We start from the raw sequence: 26,052 nt of genomic DNA on the forward strand, positions 1-26,052 counted from the left end.
TCCAACGACCTGGGATCGACACATCAATCGGGCTCTATTCAACGTTCGGTCACGGCGCAACGCGGCGACAAGAGAAACCCCCGCCGCCCTGCTGTTGGGATACGAGTTACCGCGACCTGGGGAATGGTTTCTTGAGGGCCCCGAAGATGGTCAACAGCCAGCGGCAGGACGGGCCGAGAGAAGAAGACGAGCGCACAGGAACGAGCACCGATACCGCCAGCGATACGCTGGGGCTGTACCACCACCCAGGCGGTTCCTGCCAAGGCAGCTCGTAATGGAGCGGGCTCATGTAGCGACGCCGTTTGGTCCTCGTTGGATAGGACCCCACATGGTTATAGAGGAGGCCGGACCTACAACGTACTGGATCCGCAGACACCAAACTGCAGAGCCCAGCAAAGTCCACATCAACGACCTACGTCTGGCTCCTCCACCACATCGACACCCACCTGCGCAGCCCGAACCAGCGCCTTGAGGGAGGGGGTGTCACCAAGTACGAATTGAGCGCCGTTCGATCTGCTTGGCCATTGGTCGTCAACCCGACCTACGGATCGGACGGTCGCCAACCAACCACAACGCCCGGTTGATAGAGTTTTACCCAAGGGCGCCTATTTAAGGCGGCCGGGTTTCCATCAGCGGTGAATTCCAACCGAACTCCGAAGCGACAACAAGCCAGCACTTCAACCGCCAATTCGAAGACGACCCCTTTCGTCTAAAAAAAAAAACCTTTGAGGGTTTTTTTTTGTACATATTTTTGTAAATAAATTATTTCGTTTTATTCAACAACTGTTGTTTCTTCTTCGGCGCAATCCATCCCCCGTAACAATACTACATATCTCCAATTTTCAACACATGTTTTTTCCAAAATACGAGCAATTCGATTTCCTACAAAGACTTGTAATTTCGAATGATCCATAGCCAACCATCCCAAAACTACACTAGAATCAGTCCAACAGACTATTCGCGATATGTCCAATCCTAAGGCTACATTTACTTTGATTATTAAATCAGAGAGTAACAATGCGCCCAATAACTCTAACCGCGGTACTGTAACTCTCTTCAACGGCGCAACCCGAGATTTTGCGCAAACCAATTGAACTGAAATATTTTTATGCGATTCAAATGAACGTAGGTATACGCAAGCACCATACGCTTGAGTTGATGCGTCCGAAAAGCCATGTATTTCGATGATTTTTGATTGTTTTAATGAAATACAACGCGGTATTCGTACGGAATTCAGGCAAGACAGCTTGTCGCGAAACTTTAGCCAACTGGTGTACAAGCTGTTAGGTAATGGTTCATCCCAATCTAGACCGGTTTGCCAGATTTTTTGTAGTATGATTTTTGCTTTAATTATAACAGGACATAGTAATCCGAGTGGGTCAAAAATTTGCGCGATGTCGGAAAGAATAGCTCTTTTTGTTAACGAATTATCCGAGTTTATCTTTATTCTGTAATGAAATTCATCTTCGGTAGAATTCCACAATAAACCTAGAGTACGGGTATTCTCATTTCGACCAAGATCAACTGACTCTGAACTATTACTTTCTGTAAATTCTTGCAAAAGTTGTGGGTCGTTTGACGTCCATTTGGCTAATTGAAATCCGCTTTTTTCAAGATTGCTCTGAACCTCGCGAATGATATAACTAAGTTCATCTAGAGAGTTTGCTCCAGTCAATAGATCGTCGACATAAAAGTGGTTACCAATAACGTTTGCTACAACCGGATCGGAGCATTCCAAGCTTATTTGTTTTAGGCAACGCGTGGCTAAATAACTAGCTGATGCTGGACCGTATGTCACAGTTAATAATTCGTATGTGTCTATTGGAAGTTCAGAAGAATCACGCCAAAGAATTCGCTGAAGTTTTGTCTGTTCGGGATTTATTAAACACGCCCGATACATTTTTCTAATATCTGCAGCCATTACGTAAATATATTTACGATATCTGATTAAAGCGCTGAACAAATCAGGCTGTAAATTAGGACCAACTATTTGTAAATCATTAAGGGAATACCCAGTAGTTGTTGAGCAAGAACCATCGAAAACAACTCGCAATCTGGTAGTAGTGCTAGATTCGTTTATAACCCCGTGATGTGGTAAATAATAATGCAAATCAGCTGATGTTTTGCAATTTATCTTACGCATGTGCTTTAATTCGAGATATTCGTGCATGAACCTTTTATATTGTTCACCAAACTCAGGAAGTCTTTTGAATTTGCGCTCCATACTTAATAATCTACGTTCCGCGCTTTTGTGGGACTCACCCAATCGTTCTATGCTTTCTTTAAAAGGAATTGTTACAGTAAATCGGCCATCAGGTGCGCGATATGTCGTTTTGTTGAAATGTTCTGCACAAATCATTGCTACATTTGACATTGGAGCTTGAGTTTGTACCGCTTCGATTTCCCAAAAGCGTTCTAATTGTTGACATAATATTGACGAGAAACTCTTATCATTCACGTCAGAAGTAACCGAGAGTTTAGAAAAATTGCAATGTGAGGTCAATTTTGCGCTTGCGGAAACTACAGGCCCTGAAATAACCCAACCGAAACGCGTATTTTGCATTATTGGACCAGTAGGAAGCTTAACTTGACCGACGCACAATAATTCCCAAAAATAATCTGCTCCAATCAACATATCTATTTTGTCTGGTTTGTTAAACGATGGATCTGCTAGTCGAAGATTAGTTGGAATTTGTAGATCATTCGCGTTTACTACGAAATTTGGCAAATCACTCGTGATTTCCCCAATGACAAGACAACGAAGTTTCAGCGAAAAATCAGTATAACGAGAATAAATTTGTATCAAACACGAACTATTAATTGTAGATTGTAACTGATTTATACCTGCGACATTAACATGTGTTTCTCTTTCACTTAATCCTAGCCGTTGACGAGTTTCCGACGAAATAAAACTGCTTTGGCTACCCGGATCTAAAAGTGCTCGAATCAAATATTTTCGGTTATGTTTGTTATAGGCATGAATTATGATTGTGGAAAGTAAGACGTTTGAATACGCGTTTGTATTAGATGCAAAATGTATGTTGTGAGCCTGCGTAGTCGTTGATGACTGTGAGGGCGGTTCTGGTCGATTATATTCTAAATGAAGTAATGTGTGATGTCTAGCTTTACATTTTTTACAAGAACTTGAGCGACATTGCTGAAGATAATGACCGGTTCTAAGACAATTGATGCAAAGTTTTAAACGTTTAACCTGATCAATTCGTCCTTGTACGGAAAGTTTTGCGAAATTTGGGCAATCTTGTATGTAATGTTCGCCTTTACAAATTGCACAGACTCTAACGTTTGATTCATTCGCCACTATAAATGATTTCGTACGCGCGTTTGTCTTTGATTTTGAAGCTATTGGTTGCTTTACTTCTATGTGATCGAGTGTTTCTAATAGATCCGCACGATTTTTTAATAGTTCTAGTAAATCTTCCAATTCGGGACCTTTTAATGAAACTTTATGTTGTTCCCATTCACGGTTAGAGCCACTGTCTAATTTAGTTGTAGCTAAATAAATAATAATCGTGTCCCAGTTCTCCGTAGGCTCTTTTAAAGCAGCTAAAGCGCGCATGTGTTTACGAATATCATCAATAAATTTTCGAATTAAATGTGCTTTTTCTAAAGCAATTTTTTCTATATCAAATAATGATTTAAGATGAATTTGAATTAAAATTCGCGAATTATTATAACGTGTACATAATAAATCCCAAGCAACGTCATAATTTATTTGAGTTATTTCTAAGCTTGATATTACTTCACGAGCGGACCCGGATAATGCGGATATCAGATAATGAAATTTTTGAATATTGTTTATAGCGTTGTTGTTATGTATTAACGATTCGAATATATCGCGAAATTCCAACCAGGTTTCATATTCGCCTTTAAATTTCGGTAAGTCGATTACCGGGAGTCGCACACTCTGATCCGGAGTAGGACTCGCTACAAATAATGAATCGCTACACATGGTTTTGTTCGAAAGTAGGCGCTTGACTTTCGCGGTGCTAGAGTAAAATGACCCTTCAAATGTTTCTCGTTCGTCATCCTGCGTCTCACTATCGACGCCCAACACATCAATTTCATATTGAACATCCTCAAATTCATCTATTATTTTAATTGCGCGATCATAACGATTTTGTAATTCTAATAATAATAACTCATGATCTTTTTCGCCATCCGTGATATCAGATTCAAATTTATTAATAAATTTAACAAAATTCGTTAGTTTTGCTTTTATAACCCCCCGCTTTCTAATTAAATTATCTAGTTGACTCATTTTGCATGCAAATAAAAACTTGGTTCAGATCGAAAACGATAGGGAAAGATAGGAAATTGGAAAAAAAGGAAAGGGACTCACAACACAATAATGGCGGCGGCGTCGCGTTCAATTCGGCTTGGCGATTTTTCAATAATTCTTAAATTTCTTCAAATCCGGCTTGAAGGACCATTTATGTTTTTGATTTTATCTGGTTCGCGCTGGTTAACACGAATTCTTTTAGTTTTTGATTTATTCGATGTTTATTAATTATTTATCTTAGACGATGAATACGGCGTGATGCCAGCGAAACGAGATTTTTGCTACTCACTCATTTTTTTTTATTGGTTTGTATCGACGAACACTAAATTTTCAAAGCAATAGGCAACCCAAGTTGCAGGTAACAATAATTCTAATTAATCTAAACACTTTTTGAAGCGTCATAATCTCTTTTATGTACATTCGAACGTTGTAAGATATCTTTGTAATTTCTCGCATCTGGTAAAGTAAATTTACCCGGTTTATTTTTGAATAACAACTCGTATAACCCCGGTGTTCCTGTATACGTAAATTCACCCACCAAAATGTTTTTCCCGTCAAACGTTATTGGTTGATTTGCGATATACAATCCATCGGTAAGTGCACGAACACCGTAAGTTTGATCGAACTCGTTATTTACATCTACTATTAAACCCGTAACATAGGTACGTGGTAAGGGGTCCAGCTGTCCTAAAGCTTCTCGAATAACTGTCTGTTCCATCATTCCCTCCATATTCTCTTTCATGCGCGCCAACTGCTCCCTAGCGTCCCGCTCGTAGACATCTAAAGATGTGTCTGACTCACGAACAGAAAACTCGACCCTCGAACACCTCTTCGTCGCTGAGAAATTGCGGACTCCGTGCGAGTTCCGGTGAAACATCCATGCTAGCTCCCGGTTTAATGGGTGTTGACGTAACTCTACGTTTAGGTTTCACTCTAGGAGTTTCCAGTTTAAGTCCTTTAGAAGGTTTCTGCAAGTCAGCCAGTAAGGCTGAGATATCTGGTGACTGCTCCTTTTTCGGGGTAAATAAATCACGTTTTATCCCGAATTTATTGTCGAGCGCTAATAAATTGACAGTTTGTAATTTTTTGGAAATATCTCTCAGAGGTTCTTTCAGTGGAGCGAGTTGAGCTTCGGCAATGGACTGCTTCTGTTTTATATCTCCTTTCAAAGTGCGTATTTTATGTTTAACATCTTCTCGCGCAGCTATTAACTGTTGTGCAACATTATGATTCATAGTTCAACGTGATAGTGTAATGATCGCACAGAGACTGAGCATGCAGTCGTAAAGTCAATGGTTTTACAGTATAATGTACTCATCGAAACCTTTCCGATAGCGTCCGTTATTTTTATCGCAATCTAAATCAATAACTAATATACCGTGCGGTGTATCCCAACAAGTTCGACAAATTCTGACAAAATCATCCCACATAATGTCCCCTAGCAAATGATCGTTGTAAATATGTTTCAAGTTAGTGAGATCTTGTTTAAATAAAACTAAAAGGTTGCAATTGTCACGTAAAAGCTGCTTGGAAATGGCGCTATAACTTTGAGCGAGTAAAAAAGTATCAACGTTTCTATGACGACCGTATGAAAAATATTCCTTGATAATCTGTTGCTCTGTAGGAGCAATATCATCAAAAATAATAATTGAATATTCTTTCACCTTTGACGGTGGTAGAAATCGTCCGACATCTGAGTATGCATAATAGCCGCAAGAGCGGATAGGTTTAAGTAATTGTCGTAGAAATTCGTATTTGATTTGTTAGAGTGAATTAGAGCACAAATATACATTCAAAAAGCGCAACTCGTTGAGAGCTGTCAATAAAGTTAACATTACGTTTGTTTTTCCGGCACCTGAAGAACCAATTATCAAACCACGTTTACATTCCCCACCAAATAATTCGCTATGTCGTTTAAATCTATTTGCAGCGAAGTCGTTATGAAGATTACAGATTGGTAGTGTTAAAGGTTGGCTAACAAACTTAACGTCTTCAACCATGCTGACGGGTGATACTTGAACGGGAGATTAACAAGAAATGAAGTCGTAGTAGAAAACAATGTTTATTTTATCATAAAATGTGGCATACAAAAAATTTCAGCAGATTATTTATTATCATTGTTTCAAAATAATGGTTTACAACACTTTAACTATATAAACTGTTAACATTGAGTTTGAAAGTTATTTAAAGCGTGCGTAATATTACACAATATTTATTTTACAATAAGACGTGGTATACATAAATTCGCAAAATTATTTATTATCATGATTTCAAAAGTATCTGTATGGTTGATGTAGTAGAACCACCAGTGGGTTATTCACATACAGATGTTATGTGATTAAACAAAATAAAGCAGTGTAAGTCACAGTACAATTTACACTACTTAGTATTAAATTAACAATAAGTAGATACGGTAAATATTCAAATAAATAATTAATAATACATATTAACAAAAGCATGGGAGCGGAACGATTTTCAGTATCATACAAGGATGGTGTACAAATTTGAAAAACCACCTACAACATATTAGTTGCTGAGAAATCCCTCCGACAATTCCTCAGTACTTTGATCCTCCTCAAGTTGTGGTTTAAAACAGACTCGAAACAAAGACACACGACAACACATCGCACACCAATATTTTTTATTTAAAATAATAGTCTGCAATCGTTCAGAAGATGCATACTTTATTTTCGAGCGCAATTTCACACGACAATCCAGTTGTAAAACGTTCGTTATACTAATATGGTGTAGGCGGCGTCGACAACGATAGCAAAGGTTGCCCAAATGTGATTCATAAAAAACATACCTTGCTTGATACTGAAGACCCACTCCGAAAGTTGAACTCCAATCAACCGGAGAACCGTGGAACAACTTATGTACGGTGCCTTGCGACATTTTCTTTCCAAAGCGTTCCACGGTGGGGAAGCAAACCTCCCCAAGATTGATTCGATCGCCCTTTCGGGATATTCGACGCCAGAAGCATATGTCCCAGCTGTACATTACGTTTAGTAGTAGAATCTTTGGTAAAACATCTACTAACCGCAACGTACGGTCTTTACGGGAAATCGTCGAATTAACGCTCTCCATAGCCAACTCCTGCAACGTTAACACTGCAATAGAGAAAAAAACTGAACGAGCTTCAAAAAAAAAACGCTATTAACCGTTGTCAGGCAGCAGCCTGAGAAGGGACTTATACAGGTAAATTTTGGTGTTGTACATGTTAAGGATGTTTGAAGAAGCAGCAAAACAGACGGTGGGATTCTGGATTACTGCATCCAACGCGTTCACGAAGTGTCGCTTATGATGTTCCAAAGTCGTCATTTTGGTTTGCAATTGAGGTTTCAAGCCCAAGATGAAAAAATCCTCTTGGGACAAAAGACTGCTTGCCAAGTTGGTTGTTGAATGCAGAAACGCATCAACCCATGGGTCGGGATGTGCGGTATTTACAGCTGGAAGATTTTGCCTCTGCAGGATACTAGGGATAGGTAAAGGTGGTGGGAACACCACATTTTGTGGTGGGATAGTTGTGATAGGTGGCGGGCTGTCACGGATGTCGATGGTCACCTCTGGCGGAGATGAATCTACAGGAGTCTTGTGAAGCAGGAGAAGGGTTTGGGTGGGTAGTTTGTTTCACGCAACCCCTTGACAACAAGTTGACGCGTTTTTTTATACGGCGGGATGTGTACCGTATGGGTCCACTCGAGAAGACAGGCGAAACACATATCCTATCGGAGGGTTGGGATACGTCTTCCGTCGCTGGTACAGACGGTGCCGCAAGCACCTGGTTTTCAGCAGGTGCTTGACTTGTGACATCTGTATGTACAATATCTGAAAGTGGTTGTACCACGTCGGCCTGATTGGTAGCAGGTTCAGGTGGCACAACAACTTCCTGATATGTTCCTTCTTCTCGTATCTCCATACTGATGCGAGTTAAGCCGTAGGACAACAAGGTTGGACTGGTGGTAACAATCGCACCATTGTCGTTCCCTGGCTGTGACCGGAGCTCATTCATTATTTGCTCGTACAGTGGTGGGTCTGTTGTGAAATCCTGCATGGTACGGCTCAAACCGTCAAAGTTGCCGCTGCAATATAATGGTAACGACGGTAGGCTTGACTCAACAACATTCGTACTGTCGTTATTGCGTGGCAGCACGGCAACCAGTGGGTCGGTCATACCATCGGTATTATCGCTTGCACGAGCGTGGCTGTTACCAATTAAGTTAAGCATAATGGGAAAGACTTCAAGGAATCAAAAGGGTTACAAAAAATTTGGATTATTTTATTAAAATTATACGTTCGCTCATGTCTGACAAGTTTGCAATGCGCTGAAGAACCACTTTTCTCAGCGTATAACAATTAATGTCTGAAATCATCACAAACATACATGAAGAAAACCGATAAAAATTGTATTGATGTAACTTACTTTTCAAATGGTTTTCTATCACGTCTGACAGGTTTGCAATGCGCTGAAGAACCACTTTTCTCAGCGTATAACAATTAATACCTGAAATCATCACAAACATACATGAAGAAAACCGATAAAAATTGTATTGATGTAACTTACTTTTCAAATGGTTTTCTAGCAGAAGGCGATTTCTTCGTGGTCGGAAAAACACAGTTTTTAACAAAATCCGTTATTAGGGAAGAGGTTTCTTTAAATAAAACTCATCAATATGGATAAAAAAATAACATTTATTTCTTTTCTAACGTACATTTAATACAATGCATTTTAGGTGGTGGTGGTCCATCGAAATGAGTTTCCGCACAATCATTATTATAATGTTCAAGACACGGTAACTTCATTTGTAACATTTTCGACTGCTGGTAGGCGAACGGTAGTTGGGTCCAAATTCTTCGTAATTCCATAGATGGTACTTTATCGAAATAATACTGTGTTGGTAAATATTTTAAATCACGAGCTGGAATGTTCGCAAATGAGGCGTCTCGTTCATATTTTTTCATAACGCTGTACACTTTCTTGGCAGATGTAAGTGGCCAACACCCAAACACAGTGAACACTTGTTCCATCGCAACCAGCTCTTAACTATCCCCCATTACGACTTGTCTCTGCTTTATAGTCACCGACTGTCTTTTGCATCCTTGTTTTGCACCCCCTCTTCGACAACTTCTTGTAAGTGGCGTACATTGGAAAGAGCGCACATACTTCTTCGTCGCGAGTGAAAAGCACAGCTCGGTATACCCATCTCAAGTTTATAGATACTACCTTCCAACGCAATTATCGGCGCGGAAATAATATGTCTTAAAAATTTAATTTTTTCAGGTCCTTTAACATACACTTTCTTGACATTCCGACACAGATATTTGACTATGGCGTCGAATTCCATTGGATGGATAAAACCAACTTTCCAGTCGATGCAATGATGATGTGTCATTAACCAGTTTGCAGTATTCCTATATTTAGATGGTAATGAAGCTATACTGCTACTCGGTTGAAAAACGTGGTGGGTAATGTATTCGTTACTATCACATGATGCTAATTCTTTAGGTACGAACTGATCTTCGTTGACCATGAAACCTTGTATATCGAGAATTATGTATTGAGTTTTATTTGAATACATCTTGCTTCCGTACATCAACACAATTATCCATACTATGCAGCCGTAGAAATCTGTCGCACAACTTATACTCTACGACTTTTTTTGTTTACGCTGGATATAGAAGTCTCACATTTCGGATGATGAGCTACGGGTGCGATGCGGCTCAGGATCCGATCCAACTACACACTACCAACCCTTCTTTCCCCATACTCAAGTCATTTGTTTGACGATTTTTGTTAGTGGAGAATATTGAAACGCCTTATCATGTAAAACTAAACAGTATGCTGTGGTACCATCAGGAATCGGATTTTTTGTCGTAAATTCTATCCGTATTTCTACCTCACTTTTGTGTAGCGCTTCTGCTTGATATGTACAATCAATTCCAATCAGTGGATAATTTTCAATAAATTATTTCGGAGTGAGTAATGGTTCTCCTTCCTTCCCATAGTAGGACTTTTGAAAGCGTGTATACATGTCATATAACACTGCGACACGATTACTATCAAAGTCCACGTTCAGATTATCGTATGGGTAGCGTTCACCGTTTAGGAATACCGTCAAATTGGTGAGTTTTACATTATCAAAGGTTGCCATGTTCGCCAACTGTTTTCCTTTCTTCTTTGTTTGAAACCCAATTATTATAAATCTAGGTGTTTCCAACTGCGGAGCTGTTTTCACAGCCCATGACTGCTTTGTTGTTTGAGGTAAAGAAGGATATTCATGTACTTCCCAACTGCGAAAAGGTATTTGCAGATCAATATTTCGTCCTGCTATTTTTGTTAGAGCTAATTGTTCTCGTAAGCCTACGGCTAGATGGGGCATTCTCCACACAACTTTATCGATTTTTAACTGTAACGGTTCTTGTACCGTATTCACAAGCACATCATTATCATCATTATTACGAATTAACACTAGCTCTTGTCTCACATTCATCACAATTGTTTTAAAATCTTCAGCAAACCCTATTAATGTCTTTAGCGGTACACTCAATCAGAAATTTCCATTTTTATCCATTATTGCACCCGTTACAGGGGATGTTTGGACCACTTGACCTAGCAGATCCTCGCCCATGTTCCAACCTGCGTTCGCCAACTTTATTATATCGTGAGGGGTATACGAAAAGTATCCTTTCATACATGATGTTAACCCCACGTTTCTCACACCATCTATTTGAACACCATTTATAAGATAGCGAATATCACTGAACATAAACGCTACAGGATTATTTACCAATTTTGCAGTTGAACTAGCATCTTTTGTTGCTTTACCACTCGCATCCAGTTTACGTACGCTCCCTTCCACATACAAAAAACTTTCATGAGGCAATGTGTAATTGTCTATTTCGGGTATGCCTATACGAATTTCATCATGGTTACCGAAGCTAGTAGAACCAAACGGTTGATGGGAATGATATTCGTAACTTACAATCTAGTTATCTACTTTTATTTTCTCCGTGACGTTTAAGGACTCCATTTATAGTAGTTGAAAACCTAAGTTGCTTAAATACTGACGATTGACGCGTGTTAACTGGGTAGTTGATTTTCGCTTACTCTTAGGTTTTACATCCTTTCGTACCGTTTTATACATTACTCTATCACCCAGACTTTCCTGTGCTTTTCTTCGAACGTCGTACACTATACCCATATTAAATACCCTACTACTCAAACCGATTTCAAGTGCACTCTCACGGTCACTTCTTCGTCTCTGAAGTTTACCAACCGACCGTCCTGATCAAGTGTGCGTACTATTAAGGTACTAATCACGTTCGTTGTAACAGGTAAGTAAATCGGTTGTTGCGGAGCTTCTATTATTTTAAAACCAGCCGGTACGTTCGGGAAGAAATGATACAACACGTGCATGGGTTGTCCATTCGTATACGATCCGGAGCTCAAATTACAATAAATTTGTAATGCATTCGTTTTATTTATATTCACGATATGATCCGATTCTGTTATCGTGTTTTTAGGTATAACTTTAGGGTTAAAACCAAGTAAGGAACCGATTGAATTATCGCTAGCAAAATTTATTCGCCGGTTTGTTTTTATCTCAGCACGTTGCGTATTATTATTACCTCTTATGCGTATCTGTGTACCCGGTGTAGTCACGCTGAGAATATTCCTCGCTGTTAATGTTTTTTTAACGTATTCGTTAATATCGTTAATATCGTATGTTCCTAGCGGTATTTCAATATTCTGTGTAAAATTTCCCATATGATCTTCATATTGTAAAATATTGTTTGTTGAATCGATGTTAGGTAACGTATTGAACGTTTCGAAATTTAAAAGAGCTAACTCGTATGTACCGAGTTCATTCAAATAAATCGGTGGGTTAAAGTTACAAGACAACTCCGATCCCCTTCCGGTGAGCGTAAATGTATAACTTGTATGTATTGTATCTTGTTCCATTGTTGTTCTCAAGACTAATCTTACACGGAAACTTCCTTGGTATTTAAACTATCTAAGAAATGCAAACACAATTGTCCACAATTTGTTTGATCTTCTTTTTGATATCGTCGATAATTATACCTCACAATATTTCTCCCCCCATCCGATATAAAATACTTCTCCACTTCAATCGGTGGTCGTAAATCTCCATAACTGTCAAAGTAGTTAACATTTACACCATCCTTGTTGTAAGCTGTCCAGTGAGTACCGGGACCCGTACGATTATCAAGATTTATTATCCCACTCTCTCGTTTTCGGATTTTCTTCGGTAAATTGTTTCTCATGTACACCCCACGAAAGTTTAACAGATCAAGCGCTCGTGCATATCGCCTTAACTCTACATCCGTTAAAGAATGTTGGGGTATTTTTATTAGTTTTTTGCTACAGTTTTATAACCACAACCCTTTTTATATGGATTAATAAACATTCCTGTACCAATTTTGTTCGCCCTCTTGGTGCGTTTTAGTCGCTTTGATTTTCGCGATACCGTTTTCATGACTAGTCCGCAACCTTGCTTATATGGTTTAATATACAAACCAGACCAGACCGTTTGCTTGATCGATGCATACTGTTTCACTGTCCTAACATTCATACCATTATATTTAATAGCTTTCGCACATTATTCGGTGAATATTGGATGGTTAATAATACGCTCACATTTGAAAAAAAATATTTATTTATTTTAAGTCATTACATATTTAAATCTTTCATGAAAAAACTTATTTCTAAATTCGCTGCTTAAGTACAGGTGTAACATATCATTTACATAACTTATTCTATTCTTAAATCTAAGACGATCTAAATACATTTCCTCCCAATTACACTTTCGTGATTGTCTATACGCATAAGTCCATGCATACATTCTATGCATCTCATTTTTACTCTCATCAATCCGCACCTTACCCATGTCTTTATTGATTGTGAAATAATTTAAACAAATCTACATCCAACAAGATTTTATCGAAATTGTACAACATCACTTCCTTACTTATACATATTTGTTCAGAACACGATTGATTGAGCATCGTTAACATATTACGTTTCACATCTCCATCCATTGCAGCTAACGCGTTTATAACACTATCATAATATGCTTTGTAATTCAGAGTTCTCAATAATTTCAGTCGAGTTGCTACTAAATCTGCTACGTTCCAAAGCTCATGCAACGATTCATATGCAATATATACATATTCTCCACCCCTCTCCAACTTTAAAATCTTGCAAACGTTTTCCATCCAATCGCACGATATACTGACACCACACAACACTATCTGCGACGGAGACTGATTAGCAAAACTGTTTGTGATTGTTGACTTATACATAATAATGTTGTGCCAATCGTTTTCCGTTAATGTTAAACATTGACCTTTTCCCATTAACCTTACCACTGGTTCAAAATGTAAGTCGGCACTTAATCCTATTGCCACACATTTCGTGCGGCTCTTATTTAGTGCATACACTGTTTCCGAAAATAGAGGACCTCTACTTGCTCTTACTGTACTGTCCGACATGTTGGTTAAGCTCTCCATGTTATCTATTCTCGAAACTACTTCATTATTACCGTTAACACTTTGCGTCATAATAAAAGGGCTTAAGTCTGCAAACGAATCTTTTCCATCAGCGACCGCTTGCATATTGTTACCACACTCTATAACTGTATTAAACTTTTCTTGTTTTAACACCTCTTCAGATGCCACGGGTGTCAACGAGGGTTTTATCAGCTTATATGCTCGCTTTTTTGGACACCGCCTGTTGAACCTCGAGACTTCTCTTCGGTGCTTTTGTATATTGTTGTCTGGAACCCACTAAGTATATATAACATTAATACTTCTGCTGTAAGACAAGTGTTTATGGACTTACTTGTTCTGCGTTGTTATGTCACCACTACGTCGGATGATTTCAATGAAACTAATCTTTTATGAACCTTACTTGCTATTTATGCACATCATTTTAGGTGGGGATGTCACGGTCACAATTAAGGTTGACTTCAAGTTCTCCGTTGAGGTCAAAGTAAAGGTCATTGTTCAGGTCAACGTTACTGATCAATGTCATGGTCACTCAACGTGATCTTGACCTGAGGTGAGCTCAAAGTAAATCCAACCCGGTCATGCTCCACTCCGCCGGGAGCACCCGAGAAGAGCCATCACTCGACTTGAGTACACCAAAAAGACATCATGAACTGCTAACTCGGGGGCGTCGAGTTGACACCATAAATAATACGTTAAAAAGATATGCAATTGTTTATCATTTATTAAAGACGAGTTCAATCAATTAAATGAAATTTAATTCGGTTGTTTTTCTTTTCCATTTTATATATTAGGATTAGGAATGTGATACATTTAAATTGAATAAAAAAAGTCAGTACAATAAAAATTAATTTATTTAAATTTTAAATTTTAACACTAATTTAAATCTATTTTTAAAAATTTCAAAATTAATTTAACATTTTCAATAGCACAACTGCTTTCCGATTTATAATGATATGCGCAAGAATTTTGACTCAACGAAAGCAAAGGGCAATATATATTATCTTGTAAATTAATAATCACTGGCTTTACCGATGATAATAGGTCTCTCAATACCTTTTCTTTTTGAGATCCCTTTACAAACACCACCTCCACTCCGCATGTATGCTGATCCAGAATGTCTTTCAGTTGATTATAGGACACATATCCATTCTCGTAATGCAAATGGTGTAAGTTATTCTCCTCCCAACCCACTTGTCGACATTCTCGTTGAGTCTTTCATACCTTATATCAGGTTGAAATATGTAATGGGAAATCGACTCACCATCACCGATAGCCAATTCTTTAACTCGAAATCGCGAAGATAAAGTAAACCCTTGCATATCGATGACTTTAATTGGATTTCTCGATGCCATTATATTTAAGCGATGTAAACTGCTTAAAATAGGAGCTACAACTTCCTCAATTTCTTTATGTTCACAACACTCTTACTTCAATACTGTTGAACACGATTTTCTATCTGCTATTTAAAGCATACCTCTTCCGAAGTGGGGTTTTCAATGGACTCAAGTCGTTTAACCTTCATTTCAGATCACGTACAAGGTCAATGTCATGGTCACAATTAAGGTTGACTTCAAGGTCTCCGTTGAGATCAAAGTAAAGGTCATTGTTCAGGTCAAGGTTACTGATCAAGGTCATGGTCACTAAACGTGATCTTGACCTGAGGTGAGCTCAAAGTAAAGGTCATTGTTTAGGTCAAGGTTACTGGTCAACGACCCCCTTTGCAATAGCCGATTCTGGAACCTCCTCCCAGAACCCCAGGGCAAGGTCAAGGTCATGGTCACTCAACGTGACCTTGGCCTTGACCTTGACCTGAGGTTCTGAGAGGAGGTTCTAGAATCGGCTTTTATCTACTACTGATATTCAGGGGCCAAATGTCATCTTGGAGCATGTTGGAGATAAAAAACAAAATGTGCCCAAAACGTGATATTATGACGTTATACGCCGTTCTGAGCCATGTTTGAACTTTCTATCACTTTAGGTTCCGATAATTCTGTTGACCATATTTGTGATATTCAGATGCCAAATGTCACATTGGAGCATGTTGGAGATAAAAAACAAAATGCGCCCAAAACGTGATACTATGACGTTATACGCAGTTCTGAGCCATGTTTGAACTTTCTATCACTTTTGGTTCCGATAATTCTGTTGACCATATATGTGATATTCAGTCGCCAAATGACACGTTGGAGCATGTTGAAGATAAAAAACAAAATGTGCCCAAAACGTGATATTATGACGTTATACGCCGTTCTGAGCCATGTTTGAACTTTCTATCACTTTTGGTTCCGATAATTCTGTTGACCATATTTGTGATATTCAGGCGCCAAATGACATATTGGAGCATGTTGTAGATAAAAAACAAAATGTGCCCAAAACGTCATATTATGACGTTATACGCCGTTCTGAGCCATGTTTGAACTTTCTATCACTTTTGGTTCCGATAATTCTGTTGACCATATTTGTGATATTCAGATGTCAAATGTCACATTGGAGCATGTTGGAGATAAAAAACAAAATGTGCCCAAAACGTGATATTATGACGTTATACGCCGTTCTGAGCCATGTTTGAACTTTCTATCACTTTTGGTTTCGATAATTCTGTTGACCATATTTGTGATATTCAGGGGCCAAATGTCATCTTGGAGCATGTTGGAGATAAAAAACAAAATGCGCCCAAAACGTGATATTATGACGTTATACGCCGTTCTGAGACATGTTTGAACTTTCTATCACTTTTGGTTCCGGTAATTCTGTCGACCATATATGTGATATTCAAATGCCAAATGTCACATTGGAGCATGTTGGAGATAAAAAACAAAATGTGCCCAAAACGTGATATTATGACGTTATACGCCGTTCTGAGCCATGTTTGAACTTTCTATCACTTTTGGTTCCGATAATTCTGTTGACCATATTTGTGATATTTAGATGTCAAATGTCACATTGGAGCATGTTGGAGATAAAAAACAAAATGTGCCCAAAACGTGATATTATGACGTTATACGCCGTTCTGAGCCATGTTTGAACTTTCTATCACTTTTGGTTCTGATAATTCTGTTGACCATATTTGTAATATGCAGATGTCAAATGTCACATTGGAGCATGTTGGAGATAAAAAACAAAATGTGCCCAAAACGTGATATTATGACGTTATACGCCGTTCTGAGCCATGTTTGAACTTTCTATCACTTTTGGTTCCGGTAATTCTGTCGACCATATATGTGATATTCAGATGCCAAATGTCACATTGGAGCATGTTGGAGATAAAAAACAAAATGTGACCAAAACGATATATTATGACGTTATACGCCGTTCTGAGCCATGTTTAAACTTTCTATCACTTTTGCTTCCGGTAATTCTGTTGACCATATATGTGATATCCAGATGCCAAATGTCACATTGGAGCATGTTGGAGATAGAAAACAAAATGCGCCCAAAACGTGATATTATGACGTTATACGCCGTTCTGAGACATGTTTGAACTTTCTATCACTTTTGGTTCCGATAATTCTGTTGACCATATTTGTGATATTCAGGCGCCAAATGACATATTGGAGCATGTTGGAGATAAAAAACAAAATGCGCCCAAAACGTGATACTATGACGTTATACGCAGTTCTGAGACATGTTTGAACTTTCTATCACTTTTGGTTCCGATAATTCTGTTGACCATATATGTGATATTCAGTCGCCAAATGACACGTTGGAGCATGTTGAAGATAAAAAACAAAATGTGCCCAAAACGTGATATTATGACGTTATACGCCGTTCTGAGCCATGTTTGAACTTTCTATCACTTTTGGTTCCGATAATTCTGTTGACCATATTTGTGATATTCAGGCGCCAAATGACATATTGGAGCATGTTGTAGATAAAAAACAAAATGTGCCCAAAACGTCATATTATGACGTTATACGCCGTTCTGAGCCATGTTTGAACTTTCTATCACTTTTGGTTCCGATAATTCTGTTGACCATATTTGTGATATTCAGATGTCAAATGTCACATTGGAGCATGTTGGAGATAAAAAACAAAATGTGCCCAAAACGTGATATTATGACGTTATACGACGTTCTGAGCCATGATTGAACTTTCTATCGCTTTTGGTTCCGGTAATTCTGTTGACCATATTTGTGATAATTAGGGGCCAAATGTCATCTTGGAGCATGTTGGAGATAAAAAACAAAATGTGCCCAAAACGTGATATTATGACGTTATACGCCGTTCTGAGCCATGATTGAACTTTCTATCGCTTTTGGTTCCGGTAATTCTGTTGACCATATTTGTGATATTCAGGCGCCAAATGACATGTTGGAGCATGTTGGAGATAAATAACAAAATGTGACCAAAACGTGATATTATGACGTTATACGCCGTTCTGAGCCATGTTTGAACTTTCTATCACTTTTGGTTCCGATAATTCTGTTGACAATATTTGTGATATTCAGATGACAAATGTCACATTGGAGCATGTTGGAGATAAAAAACAAAATGTGCCCAAAACGTGATATTATGACGTTATACGCCGTTCTGAGCCATGTTTGAACTTTCTATCACTTTTGGTTCCGGTAATTCTGTCGACCATATATGTGATATTCAGATGCCAAATGTCACATTGGAGCATGTTGGAGATAAAAAACAAAATGTGACCAAAACGATATATTATGACGTTATACGCCGTTCTGAGCCATGTTTAAACTTTCTATCACTTTTGCTTCCGGTAATTCTGTTGACCATATATGTGATATCCAGATGCCAAATGTCACATTGGAGCATGTTAGAGATAAAAAACAAAATGCGCCCAAAACGTGATATTATGACGTTATACGCCGTTCTGAGACATGTTTGAACTTTCTATCACTTTTGGTTCCGATAATTCTGTTGACCAGATTTGTGATATTCAGATGCCAAATGTCACATTGGAGCATGTTGGAGATAAAAAACAAAATGTGCCCAAAACGTGATATTATGACGTTATACGCCGTTCTGAGCCATGTTTGAACTTTCTATCACTTTTGGTTCCGATAATTCTGTTGACCATATTTGTGATATTCAGGCGCCAAATGACATATTGGAGCATGTTGGAGATAAAAAACAAAATGCGCCCAAAACGTGATACTATGACGTTATACGCAGTTCTGAGCCATGTTTGAACTTTCTATCACTTTTGGTTCCGATAATTCTGTTGACCATATATGTGATATTCAGTCGCCAAATGACACGTTGGAGCATGTTGAAGATAAAAAACAAAATGTGCCCAAAACGTGATATTATGACGTTATACGCCGTTCTGAGACATGATTGAACTTTCTATCGCTTTTGGTTCCGGTAATTCTGTTGACCATATTTGTGATATTCAGGCGCCAAATGACATGTTGGAGCATGTTGGAGATAAATAACAAAATGTGCCCAAAACGTGATATTATGACGTTATACGCCGTTCTGAGCCATGTTTGAACTTTCTATCACTTTTGGTTCCGATAATTCTGTTGACAATATTTGTGATATTCAGATGACAAATGTCACATTGGAGCATGTTGGAGATAAAAAACAAAATGTGCCCAAAACGTGATATTATGACGTTATACGCCGTTCTGAGCCATGTTTGAACTTTCTATCACTTTTGGTTCCGGTAATTCTGTCGACAATATATGTGATATTCAGATGCCAAATGTCACATTGGAGCATGTTGGAGATAAAAAACAAAATGTGACCAAAACGATATATTATGACGTTATACGCCGTTCTGAGCCATGTTTAAACTTTCTATCACTTTTGCTTCCGGTAATTCTGTTGACCATATATGTGATATCCAGATGCCAAATGTCACATTGCAGCATGTTGGAGATAAAAAACAAAATGCGCCCAAAACGTGATATTATGACGTTATACGCCATTCTGAGACATGTTTGAACTTTCTATCACTTTTGGTTCCGATAATTCTGTAGACCAGATTTGTGATATTCAGATGCCAAATGTCACATTGGAGCATGTTGGAGATAAAAAACAAAATGTGCCCAAAACGTGATATTATGACGTTATACGCCGTTCTGAGCCATGTTTGAACTTTCTATCACTTTTGGTTCCGATAATTCTGTTGACCATATTTGTGATATTCAGGGGCCAAATGTCGTATTGGAGCATGTTGGAGATAAAAAACAAAATGTGCCCAAAACGTGATATTATGACGTTATACGCCGTTCTGAGCCATGATTGAACTTTCTATCGCTTTTGGTTCCGGTAATTCTGTTGACCATATTTGTGATATTTAGGGGCCAAATGTCATCTTGGAGCATGTTGGAGATAAAAAACAAAATGCGCCCAAAACGTGATATTATGACGTTATACGCCGTTCTGAGACATGTATGAACTTTCTATCACTTTTGGTTCCGGTAATTCTGTCGACCATATATGTGATATTCAGATGCCAAATGTCACATTGGAGCATGTTGGAGATAAAAAACAAAATGTGCCCAAAACGTGATATTATGACGTTATACGCCGTTCTGAGCCATGTTTGAACTTTCTATCACTTTTGGTTCGGGTAATTCTGTCGACCATATATGTGACATTCAGATGCCAAATGTCGCATTGGAGCATGTTGGAGATAAAAAACAAAATGCGCCCAAAACGTGATATTATGACGTTATACGCCGTTCTGAGCCATGTTTGAACTTTCTATCACTTTTGGTTCCGATAATTCTGTTGACCATATATGTGATATTCAGTCGCTAAATGACACGTTGGAGCATGTTGAAGATAAAAAACAAAATGAGCCCAAAACGTGATATTATGACGTTATACGCCGTTCTGAGCCACGTTTGAACTTTCTATCACTTTTGGTTCCGATAATTCTATTGACCATATTTGTGATATTCAGGCGCCAAATGACATATTGGAGCATGTTGGAGATAAAAAACAAAATGCGCCCAAAACGTGATACTATGACGTTATACGCAGTTCTGAGCCATGTTTGAACTTTCTATCACTTTTGGTTCCGATAATTCTGTTGACCATATATGTGATATTCAGTCGCCAAATGACACGTTGGAGCATGTTGAAGATAAAAAACAAAATGTGCCCAAAACGTGATATTATGACGTTATACGCCGTTCTGAGACATGATTGAACTTTCTATCGCTTTTGGTTCCGGTAATTCTGTTGACCATATTTGTGATATTCAGGCGCCAAATGACATGTTGGAGCATGTTGGAGATAAATAACAAAATGTGACCAAAACGTGATATTATGACGTTATACGCCGTTCTGAGCCATGTTTGAACTTTCTATCACTTTTGGTTCCGATAATTCTGTTGACAATATTTGTGATATTCAGATGACAAATGTCACATTGGAGCATGTTGGAGATAAAAAACAAAATGTGCCCAAAACGTGATATTATGACGTTATACGCCGTTCTGAGCCATGTTTGAACTTTCTATCACTTTTGGTTCCGGTAATTCTGTCGACCATATATGTGATATTCAGATGCCAAATGTCACATTGGAGCATGTTGGAGATAAAAAACAAAATGTGACCAAAACGATATATTATGACGTTATACGCCGTTCTGAGCCATGTTTAAACTTTCTATCACTTTTGCTTCCGGTAATTCTGTTGACCATATATGTGATATCCAGATGCCAAATGTCACATTGCAGCATGTTGGAGATAAAAAACAAAATGCGCCCAAAACGTGATATTATGACGTTATACGCCATTCTGAGACATGTTTGAACTTTCTATCACTTTTGGTTCCGATAATTCTGTAGACCAGATTTGTGATATTCAGATGCCAAATGTCACATTGGAGCATGTTGGAGATAAAAAACAAAATGTGCCCAAAACGTGATATTATGACGTTATACGCCGTTCTGAGCCATGTTTGAACTTTCTATCACTTTTGGTTCCGATAATTCTGTTGACCATATTTGTGATATTCAGGGGCCAAATGTCGTATTGGAGCATGTTGGAGATAAAAAACAAAATGTGCCCAAAACGTGATATTATGACGTTATACGCCGTTCTGAGCCATGATTGAACTTTCTATCGCTTTTGGTTCCGGTAATTCTGTTGACCATATTTGTGATATTTAGGGGCCAAATGTCATCTTGGAGCATGTTGGAGATAAAAAACAAAATGCGCCCAAAACGTGATATTATGACGTTATACGCCGTTCTGAGACATGTATGAACTTTCTATCACTTTTGGTTCCGGTAATTCTGTCGACCATATATGTGATATTCAGATGCCAAATGTCACATTGGAGCATGTTGGAGATAAAAAACAAAATGTGCCCAAAACGTGATATTATGACGTTATACGCCGTTCTGAGCCATGTTTGAACTTTCTATCACTTTTGGTTCGGGTAATTCTGTCGACCATATATGTGACATTCAGATGCCAAATGTCGCATTGGAGCATGTTGGAGATAAAAAACAAAATGCGCCCAAAACGTGATATTATGACGTTATACGCCGTTCTGAGCCATGTTTGAACTTTCTATCACTTTTGGTTCCGATAATTCTGTTGACCATATATGTGATATTCAGTCGCTAAATGACACGTTGGAGCATGTTGAAGATAAAAAACAAAATGAGCCCAAAACGTGATATTATGACGTTATACGCCGTTCTGAGCCACGTTTGAACTTTCTATCACTTTTGGTTCCGATAATTCTATTGACCATATTTGTGATATTCAGGCGCCAAATGACATATTGGAGCATGTTGGAGATAAAAAACAAAATGCGCCCAAAACGTGATACTATGACGTTATACGCAGTTCTGAGCCATGTTTGAACTTTCTATCACTTTTGGTTCCGATAATTCTGTTGACCATATATGTGATATTCAGTCGCCAAATGACACGTTGGAGCATGTTGAAGATAAAAAACAAAATGTGCCCAAAACGTGATATTATGACGTTATACGCCGTTCTGAGCCATGTTTGAACTTTCTATCACTTTTGGTTCCGATAATTCTGTTGACCATATTTGTGATATTCAGGCGCCAAATGACATATTGGAGCATGTTGTAGATAAAAAACAAAATGTGCCCAAAACGTCATATTATGACGTTATACGCCGTTCTGAGCCATGTTTGAACTTTCTATCACTTTTGGTTCCGATAATTCTGTTGACCATATTTGTGATATTCAGATGTCAAATGTCACATTGGAGCATGTTGGAGATAAAAAACAAAATGTGCCCAAAACGTGATATTATGACGTTATACGACGTTCTGAGCCATGATTGAACTTTCTATCGCTTTTGGTTCCGGTAATTCTGTTGACCATATTTGTGATAATTAGGGGCCAAATGTCATCTTGGAGCATGTTGGAGATAAAAAACAAAATGTGCCCAAAACGTTATATTATGACGTTATACGCCGTTCTGAGCCATGATTGAACTTTCTATCACTTTTGGTTCCGATAATTCTGTTGACCATATTTGTGATAATTAGGGGCCAAATGACATGTTGGAGCATGTTGGAGATAAATAACAAAATGTGACCAAAACGTGATATTATGACGTTATACGCCGTTCTGAGCCATGTTTGAACTTTCTATCACTTTTGGTTCCGATAATTCTGTTGACCATATTTGTGATATTCAGGCGCCAAATGACATATTGGAGCATGTTGGAGATAAAAAACAAAATGCGCCCAAAACGTGATATTATGACGTTATACGCCGTTCTGAGCCACGTTTGAACTTTCTATCACTTTTGGTTCCGATAATTCTGTTGACCATATATGTGATATTCAGTCGCCAAATGACACGTTGGAGCATGTTGAAGATAAAAAACAAAATGTGCCCAAAACGTGATATTATGACGTTATACGCCGTTCTGAGCCATGTTTGAACTTTCTATCACTTTTGGTTCCGATAATTCTGTTGACCATATTTGTGATATTCAGGGGCCAAATGTCGTATTGGAGCATGTTGGAGATAAAAAACAAAATGCGCACAAAACGTGATATTATGACGTTATACGCCGTTCTGAGCCGTGTTTGAACTTTCTATCACTTTTGGTTCCGATAATTCTGTTGACCATATTTGTGATATTCAGGCGCCAAATGACATGTTGGAGCATGTTGGAGATAAAAAACAAAATGTGCCCAAAACGTGATATTATGACGTTATACGCCGTTCTGAGCCATGATTGAACTTTCTATCGCTTTTGGTTCCGGTAATTCTGTTGACCATATTTGTGATATTTAGGGGCCAAATGTCATCTTGGAGCATGTTGGAGATAAAAAACAAAATGCGCCCAAAACGTGATATTATGACGTTATACGCCGTTCTGAGACATGTATGAACTTTCTATCACTTTTGGTTCCGGTAATTCTGTCGACCATATATGTGATATTCAGATGCCAAATGTCACATTGGAGCATGTTGGAGATAAAAAACAAAATGTGCCCAAAACGTGATATTATGACGTTATACGCCGTTCTGAGCCATGTTTGAACTTTCTATCACTTTTGGTTCGGGTAATTCTGTCGACCATATATGTGACATTCAGATGCCAAATGTCGCATTGGAGCATGTTGGAGATAAAAAACAAAATGCGCCCAAAACGTGATATTATGACGTTATACGCCGTTCTGAGCCATGTTTGAACTTTCTATCACTTTTGGTTCCGATAATTCTGTTGACCATATATGTGATATTCAGTCGCTAAATGACACGTTGGAGCATGTTGAAGATAAAAAACAAAATGAGCCCAAAACGTGATATTATGACGTTATACGCCGTTCTGAGCCACGTTTGAACTTTCTATCACTTTTGGTTCCGATAATTCTATTGACCATATTTGTGATATTCAGGCGCCAAATGACATATTGGAGCATGTTGGAGATAAAAAACAAAATGCGCCCAAAACGTGATACTATGACGTTATACGCAGTTCTGAGCCATGTTTGAACTTTCTATCACTTTTGGTTCCGATAATTCTGTTGACCATATATGTGATATTCAGTCGCCAAATGACACGTTGGAGCATGTTGAAGATAAAAAACAAAATGTGCCCAAAACGTGATATTATGACGTTATACGCCGTTCTGAGCCATGTTTGAACTTTCTATCACTTTTGGTTCCGATAATTCTGTTGACCATATTTGTGATATTCAGGCGCCAAATGACATATTGGAGCATGTTGTAGATAAAAAACAAAATGTGCCCAAAACGTCATATTATGACGTTATACGCCGTTCTGAGCCATGTTTGAACTTTCTATCACTTTTGGTTCCGATAATTCTGTTGACCATATTTGTGATATTCAGATGTCAAATGTCACATTGGAGCATGTTGGAGATAAAAAACAAAATGTGCCCAAAACGTGATATTATGACGTTATACGACGTTCTGAGCCATGATTGAACTTTCTATCGCTTTTGGTTCCGGTAATTCTGTTGACCATATTTGTGATAATTAGGGGCCAAATGTCATCTTGGAGCATGTTGGAGATAAAAAACAAAATGTGCCCAAAACGTTATATTATGACGTTATACGCCGTTCTGAGCCATGATTGAACTTTCTATCACTTTTGGTTCCGATAATTCTGTTGACCATATTTGTGATAATTAGGGGCCAAATGACATGTTGGAGCATGTTGGAGATAAATAACAAAATGTGACCAAAACGTGATATTATGACGTTATACGCCGTTCTGAGCCATGTTTGAACTTTCTATCACTTTTGGTTCCGATAATTCTGTTGACCATATTTGTGATATTCAGGCGCCAAATGACATATTGGAGCATGTTGGAGATAAAAAACAAAATGCGCCCAAAACGTGATATTATGACGTTATACGCCGTTCTGAGCCACGTTTGAACTTTCTATCACTTTTGGTTCCGATAATTCTGTTGACCATATATGTGATATTCAGTCGCCAAATGACACGTTGGAGCATGTTGAAGATAAAAAACAAAATGTGCCCAAAACGTGATATTATGACGTTATACGCCGTTCTGAGCCATGTTTGAACTTTCTATCACTTTTGGTTCCGATAATTCTGTTGACCATATTTGTGATATTCAGGGGCCAAATGTCGTATTGGAGCATGTTGGAGATAAAAAACAAAATGCGCCCAAAACGTGATATTATGACGTTATACGCCGTTCTGAGCCGTGTTTGAACTTTCTATCACTTTTGGTTCCGATAATTCTGTTGACCATATTTGTGATATTCAGGCGCCAAATGACATGTTGGAG

General features: G+C 38.3%; 1 protein-coding gene across 1 annotated transcript; it reads right to left on the minus strand.

Moving 5' to 3' along the window:
* Positions 1–772: 772 nt before the first annotated feature.
* On the minus strand, positions 773–4,279 carry LOC139430445 (uncharacterized). Its single transcript, XM_071197485.1, has one exon. The coding sequence runs from the start codon at positions 4,277–4,279 to the stop codon at positions 773–775; it is 3,507 nt and encodes a 1,168-aa protein (XP_071053586.1).
* Positions 4,280–26,052: the final 21,773 nt, after the last annotated feature.

This window comes from Onthophagus taurus, chromosome 7 (genome assembly GCF_036711975.1).
Source record: "Onthophagus taurus isolate NC chromosome 7, IU_Otau_3.0, whole genome shotgun sequence".
Classification (NCBI taxonomy): Eukaryota; Metazoa; Arthropoda; class Insecta; order Coleoptera; family Scarabaeidae; genus Onthophagus; species Onthophagus taurus.

What these genes read in the sequence shown, in the direction of transcription:
- LOC139430445 (XM_071197485.1), bottom strand. Translation starts at nt 4,279, where the DNA reads ATGAGTCAACTAGATAATTTAATTAGAAAGCGGGGGGTTATAAAAGCA.